At 48.0% G+C, this 16955-nt stretch overlaps 1 protein-coding gene across 2 annotated transcripts; it reads right to left on the bottom strand.

Moving 5' to 3' along the window:
* Positions 1-8833: 8833 nt before the first annotated feature.
* Positions 8834-16484, bottom strand: tmem126a (transmembrane protein 126A). Of its 2 annotated transcripts, none has more exons than XM_012956649.3 (5): positions 14095-16484; positions 11344-11478; positions 10941-11134; positions 10696-10810; positions 8834-9110 (listed from the first exon to the last, which is right to left on the bottom strand). In XM_012956649.3, the coding sequence occupies exons 2-5, from the start codon at positions 11424-11426 to the stop codon at positions 8906-8908; spliced, it is 597 nt and encodes a 198-aa protein (XP_012812103.1). In that variant the 5' UTR covers positions 11427-11478; positions 14095-16484; the 3' UTR covers positions 8834-8905.
* Between the last annotated feature and the right edge of the window lie 471 nt (positions 16485-16955).

The raw sequence follows: 16955 nt of genomic DNA, 5'->3' as shown, positions 1-16955 counted from the left end.
AATCAAGGAAAAACCAGATAAAAAACCTAGATTTCTCCCCAAAATCTCCATGGCAACTACCAAAAACTTACTAACCATCAATCTGCAAGTTCCCCTGAATAAAACGATACCCCATATGTATGGGTGCACATAAAGACGTGGCCACCAAATGCCCCAAAACAGGGGCAATGCATAAGGGCAATTTCAGTTGAAATTTTGGGGGCTGCGCTCTATGTGCACTACCTGCAGTTTTTCAGTGTTAACCCCCCCTACCTGTGAGATAACCCCCACAATCTATATATTTACGAAATGTGCACACCTTCAGCTATTCAGAGACACCACTCTTCTCTTTCTACATGGAAAATTGTGGCCGCAGTCCCTTGCAGAAGTTAGCGCTTTGGTCAGAAATCAAGGAAAAACTAGATACAAACCTAGATTTCTCCCCAAAATCTCCATGGCAACTACCAAAAACTTACTAACCATCAATCTGCAAGTTCCCCTGAATAAAACGATACCCCATATGTATGGGTGCACATAAAGACGTGGCCACCAAATGCCCCAAAACAGGGGCAATGCATAAGGGGAATTTCAGTTGAAATTTTGGGGGCTGCGCTCTATGTGCACTACCTGCAGTTTTTCAGTGATAACCCCCCCTACCTGTGAGATACCCCCACAATCTATATATTTACGAAAAGTGCACACCTTCAGCTATTCAGAGACACCACTCTTCTCTTTCTACATGGAAAATTGTGGCCGCAGTCCCTTGCAGAAGTCAGCGCTTTGGTCAGAAATCAAGGAAAAACCAGATACAACCCTAGATTTTGGTCAGAAATCAAGGAAAAACCAGATAAAAACCTAGATTTCTCCCCAAAATCTCCATGGCAACTACCAAAAACTTACTAAACCTCAATTTGCAAGTTCCCCTGAATAAAACGATACCCCATATGTATGGGTGCACATAAAGACGTGGCCACCAAATGCCCCAAAACAGGGGCAATGCATAAAAGCAATTTCAGTTGAAATTTTGGGGGCTGCGCTCTATGTGCACTACCTGCAGTTTTTCAGTGTTAACCCCCCCTACCTGTGAGATAACCCCCACAATCTATATATTTACGAAAAGTGCACACCTTCAGCTATTCAGAGACACCACTCTTCTCTTTCTACATGGAAAATTGTGGCCGCAGTCCCTTGCAGAAGTTAGCGCTTTGGTCAGAAATCAAGGAAAAACTAGATACAAACCTAGATTTCTCCCCAAAATCTCCATGGCAACTACCAAAAACTTACTAACCATCAATCTGCAAGTTCCCCTGAATAAAACGATACCTCATATGTATGGGTGCACATAAAGACGTGGCCACCAAATGCCCCAAAACAGGGGCAATGCATAAGGGGAATTTCAGTTGAAATTTTGGGGGCTGCGCTCTATGTGCACTACCTGCAGTTTTTCAGTGATAACCCCCCCTACCTGTGAGATACCCCCACAATCTATATATTTACGAAAAGTGCACACCTTCAGCTATTCAGAGACACCACTCTTCTCTTTCTACATGGAAAATTGTGGCCGCAGTCCCTTGCAGAAGTCAGCGCTTTGGTCAGAAATCAAGGAAAAACCAGATACAACCCTAGATTTTGGTCAGAAATCAAGGAAAAACCAGATAAAAACCTAGATTTCTCCCCAAAATCTCCATGGCAACTACCAAAAACTTACTAAACCTCAATTTGCAAGTTCCCCTGAATAAAACGATACCCCATATGTATGGGTGCACATAAAGACGTGGCCACCAAATGCCCCCAAACAGGGGCAATGCATAAGGGGGGGCTGTGCTCTATCTGCAGTTATTTAGTCTAAACACCCCCATACCTGTGAAATAACCCCCGCAAACTATATATTTCTGAAAAGTGCACACCTTCAGCTATTCAGAGACGCCACTCTCCTCTTTCTACATGGAAAATTGTGGCCGCAGTCCCTTGCAGAAGTTAGCGCTTTGGTCAGAAATCAAGGAAAAACCAGATACAAACCTAGATTTCTCCCCAAAATCTCCATGGCAACTACCAAAAACTTACTAACCATCAATCTGCAAGTTCCCCTGAATAAAACGATACCCCATATGTATGGGTGCACATAAAGACGTGGCCACCAAATGCCCCCAAACAGGGGCAATGCATAAGGGCAATTTCAGTTGAAATTTTGGGGGCTGCGCTCTATGTGCACTACCTGCAGTTTTTCAGTGTTAACCCCCCCTACCTGTGAGATAACCCCCACAATCTATATATTTACGAAAAGTGCACACCTTCAGCTATTCAGAGACGCCACTCTTCTCTTTCTACATGGAAAATTGTGGCCGCAGTCCCTTGCAGAAGTCAGCGCTTTGGTCAGAAATCAAGGAAAAACCAGATACAACCCTAGATTTTGGTCAGAAATCAAGGAAAAACCAGATAAAAACCTAGATTTCTCCCCAAAATCTCCATGGCAACTACCAAAAACTTACTAAACCTCAATTTGCAAGTTCCCCTGAATAAAACGATACCCCATATGTATGGGTGCACATAAAGACGTGGCCACCAAATGCCCCCAAACAGGGGCAATGCATAAGGGGGGGCTGTGCTCTATCTGCAGTTATTTAGTCTAAACACCCCCATACCTGTGAAATAACCCCCGCAAACTATATATTTCTGAAAAGTGCACACCTTCAGCTATTCAGAGACGCCACTCTCCTCTTTCTACATGGAAAATTGTGGCCGCAGTCCCTTGCAGAAGTTAGCGCTTTGGTCAGAAATCAAGGAAAAACCAGATACAAACCTAGATTTCTCCCCAAAATCTCCATGGCAACTACCAAAAACTTACTAACCATCAATCTGCAAGTTCCCCTGAATAAAACGATACCCCATATGTATGGGTGCACATAAAGACGTGGCCACCAAATGCCCCCAAACAGGGGCAATGCATAAGGGCAATTTCAGTTGAAATTTTGGGGGCTGCGCTCTATGTGCACTACCTGCAGTTTTTCAGTGTTAACCCCCCCTACCTGTGAGATAACCCCCACAATCTATATATTTACGAAAAGTGCACACCTTCAGCTATTCAGAGACGCCACTCTTCTCTTTCTACATGGAAAATTGTGGCCGCAGTCCCTTGCAGAAGTCAGCGCTTTGGTCAGAAATCAAGGAAAAACCAGATACAACCCTAGATTTTGGTCAGAAATCAAGGAAAAACCAGATAAAAACCCTAGATTTCTCCCCAAAATCTCCATGGCAACTACCAAAAACTTACTAAACCTCAATTTGCAAGTTCCCCTGAATAAAACGATACCCCATATGTATGGGTGCACATAAAGACGTGGCCACCAAATGCCCCCAAACAGGGGCAATGCATAAGGGGGGGCTGTGCTCTATCTGCAGTTATTTAGTCTAAACACCCCCATACCTGTGAAATAACCCCCGCAAACTATATATTTCTGAAAAGTGCACACCTTCAGCTATTCAGAGACGCCACTCTCCTCTTTCTACATGGAAAATTGTGGCCGCAGTCCCTTGCAGAAGTTAGCGCTTTGGTCAGAAATCAAGGAAAAACCAGATACAAACCTAGATTTCTCCCCAAAATCTCCATGGCAACTACCAAAAACTTACTAACCATCAATCTGCAAGTTCCCCTGAATAAAACGATACCCCATATGTATGGGTGCACATAAAGACGTGGCCACCAAATGCCCCCAAACAGGGGCAATGCATAAGGGCAATTTCAGTTGAAATTTTGGGGGCTGCGCTCTATGTGCACTACCTGCAGTTTTTCAGTGTTAACCCCCCCTACCTGTGAGATAACCCCCACAATCTATATATTTACGAAAAGTGCACACCTTCAGCTATTCAGAGACGCCACTCTTCTCTTTCTACATGGAAAATTGTGGCCGTAGTCCCTTGCAGAAGTCAGCGCTTTGGTCAGAAATCAAGGAAAAACCAGATACAAACCTAGATTTTGGTCAGAAATCAAGGAAAAACCAGATAAAAAACCTAGATTTCTCCCCAAAATCTCCATGGCAACTACCAAAAACTTACTAAACCTCAATTTGCAAGTTCCCCTGAATAAAACGATACCCCATATGTATGGGTGCACATAAAGACGTGGCCACCAAATGCCCCCAAACAGGGGCAATGCATAAGGGCAATTTCAGTTGAAATTTTGGGGGCTGCGCTCTATGTGCACTACCTGCAGTTTTTCAGTGTTAACCCCCCCTACCTGTGAGATAACCCCCACAATCTATATATTTACGAAAAGTGCACACCTTCAGCTATTCAGAGACGCCACTCTTCTCTTTCTACATGGAAAATTGTGGCCGCAGTCCCTTGCAGAAGTCAGCGCTTTGGTCAGAAATCAAGGAAAAACCAGATACAAACCTAGATTTCTCCCCAAAATCTCCATGGCAACTACCAAAAACTTACTAACCATCAATCTGCAAGTTCCCCTGAATAAAACGATACCCCATATGTATGGGTGCACATAAAGACGTGGCCACCAAATGCCCCCAAACAGGGGCAATGCATAAGGGCAATTTCAGTTGAAATTTTGGGGGCTGCGCTCTATGTGCACTACCTGCAGTTTTTCAGTGTTAACCCCCCCTACCTGTGAGATAACCCCCACAATCTATATATTTACGAAAAGTGCACACCTTCAGCTATTCAGAGACGCCACTCTTCTCTTTCTACATGGAAAATTGTGGCCGTAGTCCCTTGCAGAAGTCAGCGCTTTGGTCAGAAATCAAGGAAAAACCAGATACAAACCTAGATTTTGGTCAGAAATCAAGGAAAAACCAGATAAAAAACCTAGATTTCTCCCCAAAATCTCCATGGCAACTACCAAAAACTTACTAAACCTCAATTTGCAAGTTCCCCTGAATAAAACGATACCCCATATGTATGGGTGCACATAAAGACGTGGCCACCAAATGCCCCCAAACAGGGGCAATGCATAAGGGCAATTTCAGTTGAAATTTTGGGGGCTGCGCTCTATGTGCACTACCTGCAGTTTTTCAGTGTTAACCCCCCCTACCTGTGAGATAACCCCCACAATCTATATATTTACGAAAAGTGCACACCTTCAGCTATTCAGAGACGCCACTCTTCTCTTTCTACATGGAAAATTGTGGCCGCAGTCCCTTGCAGAAGTCAGCGCTTTGGTCAGAAATCAAGGAAAAACCAGATAAAAAAACCTAGATTTCTCCCCAAAATCTCCATGGCAACTACCAAAAACTTACTAACCATCAATCTGCAAGTTCCCCTGAATAAAACGATACCTATGTCTGGTTGCACATAAGTACATGGCCGCCAAACCTGAAAATGCATAATATTGGGGCTGCACTCTATGCACCCCTTTTTTTTTGCCTGCACCCGAATGAATGGGATACGCTCGGGTGCAGGCACATGTAGCCGATATACGCATGAAAACGCGTGAGAATGCAAAGTCTCGCGTTTTCATGCGTATATCGGCTACACGTGCCTGCACCCGAGCGTATCCCATTCATTCGGGTGCAGGAACAAGTAGCAGGCGTAGGGCTGAATTTTCGGCAAGCGTTTTTCCACTTGCTGAAAAAATCAGCCCTACGCCTCGTGTGGCATCAGCCTAACCCTTGGCAATAGAAACTACCAGAACAATCTTAGCACCTCTGGACCTTTCTAGAACAACTGAAATCAAATGGAATAAAACCACTAAAAGCAATCAAAGAACAATAGTTGCAATGAAATCGGTAAGAGCCCTGGATCCACCAATGTCACTGCAAAAGCAACCTTTTTGGGGCACTAAACACACAATAAAGAACAATGCAAAGATAAAACACCGTAAAATCCAATAAAACCACCTAAACCAACAGAAGAACAATAATTGCAATGAAATCGGTGGTCAGAGCCCTGGATCCACCAACGTCACTGCAAATTCAGCACCAAATAGCAATAAAAAAAGTTACAGTGCAATAGAATAATTCAAAAACAGAAATCAATTATGAAAATGCCAAAAAAACACTAAAATGCAACCAAATAAATCAGATAATTATAGAGCAAGATCAGAAATAAAGTTTTAGTAAAAAAAAAGACTGCCAAAGAAAGCAAAGACAGAAAGAAAAGAAAAGAAAGAAAGAAAAAAAAAAAAAAAAAAAAAAAAAAAAAGTGTAAGTGTAAGTGTGTGTGTAAGTGTCTGTGTGTGCTTGGGAAAGTTGTAAATAAGTGTGTATGTGTACAAAAGTGTAATAATGACAAAGATAGAAGAAAAAATGCAAAAAAAAAAAAAAAAAATTTTTTTAGACAGTTGAGATAGAAATAAGCAAAATAAACAGTGGTAGAGAGTTGTAGTTCAGCTTACCCAAGGCAGGCAGACGATCAGGGGCGATCAGGGGCGATCAATCCAGCAGGAAGGCAGCAGGGGAGCTCCATCTTGTCCCAAGTGCGTAGCAGGAGTGAGGGAGCCGACAGTAGGCGGCGCTATTTAAAGGGACAGCAGTGGACACGTCATCAACGCGTGTCCACTGCTGTCATTGGCTGGCGACGCGATCGGTGCGGCTGGGGGACCCGGATCGGTAAGTATGTCTTCATTGCTCGTTGCCTAGGGGGATCTGAGGGGTTTACAAGCGCTGCGCTGCTTTAAAAGCGAGCGCAGCGCTTGTAAACCCGACAGTGCCATTGGACGTAGATTCTACGTCCCATGGCACTTTGGTCCCTTGGTACCTGGGACGTAGAATCTACGTCCCTTGGCACTTAAAGGGTTAAGGACTGACAGGAGTAGTTGTATTTTTTTTTCTTCATATACGGTAGTGATGATACACCATTGCCATCAGTCCCTGCCCCAGTGAGCTTACAATCTAAGGTCCCTATCCCATTCCCATCAGTCCCTGACCCAGTGAGCTTACAATCTAAGGTCCCTATCACATTCCCATCAGTCCCTGCCCCAGTGAGCTTACAATCTAAGGTCCCTATCCCATTCCCATCAGTCCCTGCCCCAGTGAGCTTACAATCTAAGGTCCCTATCCCATTCCCATCAGTCCCTGCCCCAGTGAGCTTACAATCTAAGGTCCCTATCACATTCCCATCAGTCCCTGCCCCAGTGAGCTTACAATCTAAGGTCCCTATCCCATTCCCATCAGTCCCTGCGCCAGTGAGCTTACAATCTAAGGTCCCTATCCCATTCCCATCAGTCCCTGCCCCAGTAGAGCTTACAATCTAAGGTCCCTATCCCATTCCCATCAGACCCTGCCCCAGTGAGCTTACAATCTAAGGTCCCATTCCCATCAGTCCTTGCCCCAGTGAGCTTACAATCTAAGGTCCCTATCACATTCCCATCAGTCCCTGCGCCAGTGAGCTTACAATCTAAGGTCCCTATCCCATTCGCATCAGTCCCTGCCCCAGTGAGCTTACAATCTAAGGTCCATATCCCATTCCCATCAGCCCCTGCCCCAGTGAGCTTACAATCTAAGGTCCCTATCCCATTCCCATCAGTCCCTGCGCCAGTGAGCTTACAATCTAAGGTCCCTATCCCATTCCCATCAGTCCCTGCCCCAGTAGAGCTTACAATCTAAGGTCCCTATCCCATTCCCATCAGACCCTGCCCCAGTGAGCTTACAATCTAAGGTCCCTATCCCATTCCCATCAGTCCTTGCCCCAGTGAGCTTACAATCTAAGGTCCCTATCACATTCCCATCAGTCCCTGCGCCAGTGAGCTTACAATCTAAGGTCCCTATCACATTCCCATCAGTCCCTGCCCCAGTGAGCTTACAATCTAAGGTCCCTATCACATTCCCATCAGCCCCTGCCCCAGTGAGCTTACAATCTAAGGTCCCTATCCCATTCGCATCAGTCCCTGCCCCAGTGAGCTTACAATCTAAGGTCCATATCCCATTCCCATCAGTCCCTGCCCCAGTGAGCTTACAATCTAAGGTCCCTATCACATTCCCATCAGTCCCTGCCCCAGTGAGCTTACAATCTAAGGTCCCTATCACATTCCCATCAGCCCCTGCCCCAGTGAGCTTACAATCTAAGGTCCCTATCCCATTCGCATCAGTCCCTGCCCCAGTGAGCTTACAATCTAAGGTCCATATCCCATTCCCATCAGTCCCTGCCCCAGTGAGCTTACAATCTAAGGTCCCTATCCCATTCCCATCAGCCCCTGCCCCAGTGAGCTTACAATCTAAGGCCCCTATCCCATTCCCATCAGTCCCTGCCCCAGTGAGCTTACAATCTAAGGTCCATAACATATTCACACACACTAGGGGCAGGAGCAAATTATCCTTCCTTTATGTTTTTGGGTGTGAAAGGAAACCCATGCTCCTAAAGGTGCCCATACACAGGCAGATTTTAGCTGCTATTTCGGGTGACTTGGCTGTTTATCTGGCTGCATACGGGCACACCAGACCAAAATCTGCCAGGTTGGCCAGGTTTGATTTTCCATCAGACCGGGACTGCATTGGCTCATTAATGTGTCCTATGCCTGTTGTTGCAATTTGGCACTAAACCCGAATAAGCCTGATACGGGCATCTTTAGGTGGGCATATTGGGAAAGGATCCACTCACTTGGCGACCTCTTCAAAGGAGCTAATCTTCCCAGCACTGAAAATTATGCCTGAACTAACACATGGGGGGATTGTGTCAATGACACAGGGGGAGACCTAGAACATCACCCATGGGTGCCAAGGGGGGTGCACAGACTCCTGTTAAACTAACAATGAGATGGGTTTCATATGCTAAAAGTGAAGCCATGCTCCACACTGAGGGATGTGGGGTTCCTAAGGGCTCTTGCAGCACCCCAGAGGGAGGGGTAAGGATGGGTGCTATGGCCTCTGTACAGGATACAGTGGGAAAGAAGCTGATACCACAGGAATAATGTTTACATACAAGTTTATTATCTCACTTTTTAGACAGCCCCTTGCAAATATATATATATACAAAACAATTACTGTGGCAACTCCTCCATGTCAGTCCCAGGGGGCGGCAACTTCAGCATTTGCTCGTATATTGCATAATGGCGGGTGCTGATGTAAACACCAAACATGGCCTGAAGGATCAAGACGAAGCTCATCTTTCTCAGGACTGGCCGGGATACGGTGGTCCAGAAGCGCAAGATGTTCCCTTTCTCTGGCAAAGGGGTTGTCTGGTACCTGAACCACAAAATGAATACGGTCAGGAACACTCAGTCAGTAGTACACGTGGGCAAGTTCTGTCACAAGCCTTTCAAAAAGCCGTTTAAAATCCCCTAAAATTACTCTAAACAGCCCCAGAATAACATGCCTTTCTCCATGCATGAAGCTCCACCCCTTTTGCTTTCTGAGCCCTCCTCTCTCCGACTATGACATCAAAGAGGTGCCGGATTGATTCTAATTGGAGCAGAGGCAGTGAGCATGCCCAGTAGGCACCTCTTTAAGATCATAGTGGGAGAGAGGGGGGCTCATAAAGCAAAAGGGTGGGTTACCTTTAAGGTAACTATTAGTATGTTATAGAATGGGCAATTCTGAGCAACTTTTCAGTTGGTCTTCATTATTTATTTCTTATATTTTTTTAATTATTTGCCCACTTCTTTTGACTCTTTCCAACTTCCAAATTGGGGTTACTGACCCCGGCAGCCAATAACTATTTCTCTGTGAGGCTACAATCTTATTGTTATTGTTACTTTTTATTACTTATTTTGCTATTCAGGCCTTTCCTATTCATATACCAGTCTCTCTTTCAAACTGCTTTTTGGTTGCTAAGGTAATTAGAACCCTAGCAACCCGATAACTGCCGAGATTCCAAACTGGAGAGCTGCTGAACAAAAAGTGAAGATGGAGACCAATTGCAAATTGCCTTAGAATTTTACTTTTACATCATACTATAAGTTAACTGAAAGGTGAACAACCCTTTTAAGGTAGGGCCCATTTCCTGGGAGCAAATACACAGAAACATGTTAACTTGTTGCATAAGTGAATCACTTCCTGTATGCAGTTACAGGTAGATATCACAATGGGTCCGGCAGGGGTGCTTGATGACACAAAGGCAGAGATAGGGGCTGGGGATAATATAATGGGGGAGGTAAGGCCAGGTACATAACACATAGAGGGGAGTCAGGACCAGGTTAATAACACACATGGGGGGGGGGGGGGAGACAGGCCCAGGTTAATAACACATGGAGGGGGGGGAGAAAGGACCAGGTTAATAACGGGGGGGGGGGGAGAAAGGACCAGGTTAATAACGGGGGGAAGAGACAGGACAAGGTTAATAACACGGGGGGGGGGGGGGTGGGGGGAGACGGGACAAGGTTAATAACACATGATGGCGGGGGGAGACAGGACCATGTTAATAACACATGGGGGGGGGAGGGGGAGACAGGCCCAGGTTAATAACACATGGAGGGGGGGGGGGGGAGACAGGACCAGGTTAATATCACGTGGAGGGGGGGAGACAGGTCCAGGTTAATATCACATGGGGGGGGAGGGGAGACAGGACCAGGTTAATAACACATGGAAGGGGGGGGGACATAGAACTAGGTGCATAACACATGGAGGGGGGGCAGGACTAGGTTAATAACACATGGAGAGGGGGATACAGGAGCTGTTGGATAACACATGGGGTAGAAACATTGGGGGAGAAGTAATGATTGGTGGGAGGTCTCAACACAATCATTTCAATGGGAATGATACATTACTAAACGTAGTTGTGCTCGTTGTCAAGACTAGAAAAAATATTCCCTAAGCCACAAAGCCCACTTACCGGGCAGCAAGTCCTCCGTTCACAGGCAAAGCCAAAAGAATTGGGTACAGGCCTCCAGCAACGGTGCCGACCAATCCACCCCTCACTACGGTACAGGTGGCACAATTCAGGTCACCTACGTATCCAATAAAAATAGCTGTGACAGTTATACCATTATATTATTATTACCACCTAAAGCCCATGTGATATCAGGAGACCAATGCGGGCAGCTTAGCATTGTTGTTCTCAGTAGGAAAGCAAAGTACCTGAAAGCATGGGGGTGGTCACCGTAGCGTTGTACAGCGCCACCGAAGTCAGGAACGGCAAAACCGCCATCGGTAAACTGGATGAGACCCAAGCCTGGGAGACGTGGAGGATGCGCCTAAACAGGCTATTGGCTATGAGGCCGGCGAATGCGCTGTTTATTCCCATGTAAATGGATCCGTAGGTAAAGAGTTTCCTGGGAACAAAGTACAATGAATCCAAACTGATTCCCAGGCAGCACTCATTGGTCACATTACTGTCATCCCTTTGTGTCAGGGGCTGCTGGGTAATCTAAGGGAAACTTGCCCCCAATTTATCCCCTACTTATCCTCCTCCAAGGCCCCAGCCAGTGAGAGGTCACAAGAGAACTGACCAATGACCAACGCCGGCCGTAGGAACACTCACCTCTCATTTTCTGGGAGCCGATTGAACCTTTCGGCCAGGAACTCAACAATGTTTTCTCTCGTAACCTTCATGGGTGAATTCATCTTGAGGGGGTCACTCTCTGTGCTGCTTGTGCTCTCCGACTTTCTGATATTCCTGCAATACAAACCGCAATTGTAACAATCTGGAGGTGTCTAAGGACGAACCAAAATATACTTGTGGCAGCTGCTGGCCATACAAGATCTTTTTGTTACAGTAGGACCAGGCTCATCTTGAAACTGGGTTAAACTAGACTGCGCAAAATAAACAATATTTGTAATATAGTTAGTTAGGCAGAAATGTAATCTATAAAGGCTGGAGTGAGCAGATGTCTAACATAATAGCCAGAACACTACTTCCTGCTTTCAGCTCTCTAACCTCTTAGTTAGTCGGGGGGGCACATGTAACACAACTGTTCAGTTAGTTTGTGAGCATGCACAATGGCCCCCCTTAAGTCACTGATTGGCTACTGACTGCTAAAAGCTAAGAGAGCTGTAAAGCAGGAAGTAGAGTTCTGGCTATTACGTTAGAGTGCAGTAATGTTATTAATACTCCTGCATACCCTGTCATTGAATTGAAGCCACACCCACCAATCCCAAACCCTGGGCAGTTTCTGATAAGCCACTTGAGAGGCACCTTGCTCTGTACTTTTAGCTGCCATGGGGGATAGATGTGTATTAATTACTAATTATAAGATTCATTCAATGATGGTTGATTAAAGTGACCCACGCACCTTCACACGACTGCACCGGCAGTACCTATAACTCATGGCAACTCTTTTCTTGTAATGAATCAGCCATTGGGTGGCGCCTACCTACCTTCAATCAGCCATTGGGTGGAGCCTACCTACCTTCAATCAGCCATTGGGTGGAGCCCTACCTACCTTCAATCAGCCACTGGGTGGAGCCTTACCTGTACCTTCAATGAGCCACTGGGTGGAGCCTACCTACCTTCAATCAGCCATTGGGTGGAGCCTCTTGAATGACTGACAGCTCACTCAATCTCAGTTAAAACTAATCTCTATAGCAAAAGAAGCAGTAATCTGCGTCAGGAATGGATAGGACCCTCATCTGGCTACTATTTACAAAGGGGGAGAGACCCTGACCTATCTACACACTGCACCTATGCTAAATAAGATTTTCTGTTAAGGGAAAGGATTTAGGGCAGAGGCTCCCATTCTGTAGAACTGGCAAAATATGTGCAAGACACACGGAGCTACTTAGTAGTGGCTACTTAACACTAGAAAATCCCCTGCCATAGACAATACTGAGAATTGCCTCTGTTAAAACACACGTAGAGACAATTATGGGTAAATGATCAGCATTGTCTGTTTTTGTATGATTTGTTCCAAAAGGAATAGTTGGTGCAGATATCAAAGCAGCTATTATAACTGTCCCAGGAATATACTCGCCCTCTCCAGCCACAATACCTTTCCCAGTGCAACATGAACAATCAATGAGGATGCCTGCTGCAGACTGCAGAGAGATAGGAGCAGCCATGATGGGTGAATGTAAATAACAGAGTTGATCAGAGATTTAGCAAACTGTAGGCACCAGTCAATGCCCAGATTAGAAGGCAGGGGGTGCCCATGCCAGTCAATGCCCAGTGTAGAAGGCAGGGGGTGCCCATGCCAGTCAATGCCCAGTGTAGAAGGCAGTGGGTGCCCATGCCAGTCAATGCCCAGTGTAGAAGGCAGTGGGTGCCCATGCCAGTCAATGCCCAGATTAGAAGGCACTGGGTGCCCATGCCAGTCAATGCCCAGATTAGAAGGCACTGGGTGCCCATGCCAGTCAGTGCCCAGTGTAGAAGGCAGGGGGTGCCCATGCCAGTCAGTGCCCAGTGTAGAAGGCAAGGGGTGCCCATGCCAGTCAGTGCCCAGTGTAGAAGGCAGGGGGTGCCCATGCCAGTCAGTGCCCAGTGTAGAAGGCAGGGGGTGCCCATGCCAGTCAGTGCCCAGTGTAGAAGGCAGTGGGTGCCCATGCCAGTCAGTGCCCAACGTAGAAGGCAGGGGTGCCCATGCCAGTCAGTGCCCAGTGTAGAAGGCAGGGGGTGCCCATGCCAGTCAGTGCCCAGTGTAGAAGGCAGGGGGTGCCCATGCCAGTCAGTGCCCAGTGTAGAAGGCAGGGGGTGCCTATGCCAGTCAGTGCCCAGTGTAGAAGGCAGGGGGTGCCCATGCCAGTCAGTGCCCAGTGTAGAAGGCAGGGGGTGCCCATGCCAGTCAGTGCCCAGATTAGAAGGCAGGGGGTGCCCATGCCAGTCAGTGCCCAGTGTAGAAGGCAGGGGGTGCCCATGCCAGTCAGTGCCCAGTGTAGAAGGCAGGGGGTGCCCATGCCAGTCAGTGCCCAGTGTAGAAGGCAGGGGGTGCCCATGCCAGTCAGTGCCCAGTGTAGAAGGCAGGGGGTGCCCATGCCAGTCAGTGCCCAGTGTAGAAGGCAGTGGGTGCCCATGCCAGTCAGTGCCCAGTGTAGAAGGCAGGGGGTGCCCATGCCAGTCAGTGCCCAGTGTAGAAGGCAGGGGGTGCCCATGCCAGTCAGTGCCCAGTGGGTGCCAGCCTTGCCCCGGGCATTACACACACACATGACCTTGACAGACAGCCCGCCGCTCCGGGAGGCCCAGGCACCCAGTCACCCCGCTAGGGAGAGGCCCCGCTTACCCTTCCCGCCAGTCCCACAGGGGCCAGTGAGGTGTATCCGCCCCGGAAGCCCCGGGATTAGTCCCACCGGCAGCACCGACCTCACACTCCGCGTTCCTCCCTGGGCGCCGCCATCTTGCCTGTCACATGACGCGCAGCGGTGACCTCACATGGCAGCCGGGAGCTTGAGCCGGGGCTCCGGTCTGTACGGGCAGCTCGTACCCTGCACCGGGCATGAGTGTGTGTGGGACCGGCCGGATTAGCGGCACCATGCCCCGCCCCCCCCTGTGCCCCGCCTGGGATTGGCTCCCTCACCTAATCCCCTCTCTGCCTGGGTGCCCGGCACCCACTGGGCAGCACTGAGCCCCTGGCACTACCGGCACCCTGGCACATGGAGGGTATGCACCGAGGATAACTGCATTTCTGCCATCTGAGCACACTGCCAGCCTGCACTTGGCACCCTGAGTGTCAGCCCAGCTGGGCATCCTGGGAAATATTTATGGGGGGCTACTAACTGGTCTGCCAGTACAGCCTGGAGTTCATGCCCCCTGGCACCCTGAATCATCAGCTTCCTGGCATCTAGGGGTACCCGCCGGTGTGCCACTGCAGCCTGGAGTTCAACCCCCTGGCACCCTGAATCATCAGCTTCCTGGCATCTAGGGGTACCCGCCGGTGTGCCACTGCAGCCTGGAGTTCAACCCCCTGGCACCCTGAATCATCAGCTTCCTGGCATCTAGGGGTACCCGCTGGTGTGGCACTACAGCCTGGAGTTCATGCCCCCTGGCACCCTGAATCATCAGCTTCCTGGCATCTAGGGGTACCCGCTGGTGTGGCACTACAGCCTGACGTTCAACCCCCTGGCACCCTGAATCATCATCTTCCTGGCATATAATATAGGGGTGCCCACTGGTGTGCCCTGCAGCCTGGCACCCTGAATCATCATCTTCCTGATAATCTAGGGGTACCCGCCGGTGTGCCACTGCAGCCTGGAGTTCAACCCCCTGGCACATTGAATCATCAGCTTCCTGGCATATAATCTAGGGGTACCCACCGGTGTGCCCTGCAGCCTGGCACCCTGAATCATCATCTTCCTGGCATATAATATAGGGGTGCCCACTGGTGTGCCCTGCAGCCTGGCACCCTGAATCATCATCTTCCTGATAATCTAGGGGTACCCGCCGGTGTGCCACTGCAGCCTGGAGTTCAACCCCCTGGCACATTGAATCATCAGCTTCCTGGCATATAATCTAGGGGTACCCACCGGTGTGCCCTGCAGCCTGGCACCCTGAATTATCAGCTTCCTGGCATATAATCTAGGGGTACCCGCTGGTGTGCCACTGCAGCCTGGAGTTAAAGCCCCCTGGCACCCTGAATCATCAGCTTCCTGGCATATAATCTAGGGGTACCCGCCGGTGTGCCACTGCAGCCTGGAGTTAAAGCCCCCTGGCACCCTGAATCATCAGCTTCCTGGCATATAATATAGGGGTGCCCACTGGTGTGCCCTGCAGCCTGGCACCCTGAATCATCATCTTCTTTGTAATCTAGGGGTACCCGCCTGATTAACCCCCTGGTATCCCGAATCATCAGCTTCCTGGCATATAATCTAGGGGTACCCGCTGGTGTGCCAGTGCAGCCTGACGTTTAAGCCCCCTGGCACCCTGAATCATCAGCTTCGTGGCAAATAATCTAGGGGTACCCGCTGGTGTGCCAGTGCAGCCTGACGTTTAAGCCCCCTGGCACCCTGAATCATCAGCTTCGTGGTATATAATCTAGGGGTACCCACTGGTGTGCCAGCCAGAGATCACTGCCTTTGCACTCGCTGACTTTATAAAGTTGTTTTTTGGAGCAGTTTTCTACCCAGAGGGCATTCATATTTTTCTACATTGTTTTTTCCTCCCAGGCAGTGAATTCTCAGCGATAAGAAGAGTTCTAGGAATATTCCAATTGATTTTTTTATACTTGTGCCTGGATTTACTGGATAGTCTGATAATTGCCCCTGCCCGGGCATTAGCTACTCACACATTCCTATCTGTCGGACGTGGGCTCCTCAGCGTTGCACTCTAATTGGCTTATTGAGATATTTCTAAACTAAAGATCTGTGCGGCTTTGATTGTAGAAGCCAGTGCCAGCCGGAGAGTTGCATGTAAGAATGCCAGTGAAGAAGACAGGTGGGCAAATCCATCATTTCCTTCCTTTCATCTCCATCTCGGATGGGAACTGTATTGCTCTCATTATACATGAAAGACATCTGATTGGAAATGAACGTAGCAAAGCATTTGTATGTAAAATACTATTTTAACCAATGACCTAAAACTGCTCAGATTGCGATGGGTTTTATGTTATTGAATTGAGGATAGAAAGGACATGTATCATCCCTGCTCATCCATGACATCCGGCATCTCATTTACTTAATGATCTGTTTCATTACAGCCTGATGTGGCTTCTTCATGTGTTATTTTAAAGGAGCCCTGTCCTATTAAAATGACCTGTCAATCAATATCAATGTGTATAGTGATCTGTAAATAATATACACTTGTACCTAATGTCTGTACAAACTTGTATAGGATTTTTGTAAAGTTGGTTTTGGGTCTGAAGTCTGCACAGTTGCCATTACACAGGTGCCGAAAGTGTTGTATTCCACAGAAAAACAATATTAAGTAGGGAAACTGTGGAAAAGATCAATAGGATAACATTATAGTAGGGAGAGATGGTGCCTATAGTAGCAGTGGGGGGATAATAGCCTCTGGGAAGGGACTGGGGCTGTGGGATAGCAGGTATAGTAGGGAGAGATGGTGCCTATAGTAGCAGTGGGGGGATAATAGCCTCTGGGAAGGGACTGGGGCTGTGGGATAGCAGGTATAGTAGGGAGAGATGGTGCCTATAGTAGCAGTGGGGGGATAATAGCCTCTGGGAAGGGACTGGGGCTGTGGGATAGCAGGTATAGTAGGGAGAGATGGTGCCT

Source organism: Xenopus tropicalis, chromosome 2, assembly GCF_000004195.4.
Source record: "Xenopus tropicalis strain Nigerian chromosome 2, UCB_Xtro_10.0, whole genome shotgun sequence".
NCBI lineage: Eukaryota > Metazoa > Chordata > Amphibia > Anura > Pipidae > Xenopus > Xenopus tropicalis.
Note: the sequence above shows the minus strand (reverse complement) of the source record. Positions and strands in the feature narration are given on the sequence as shown.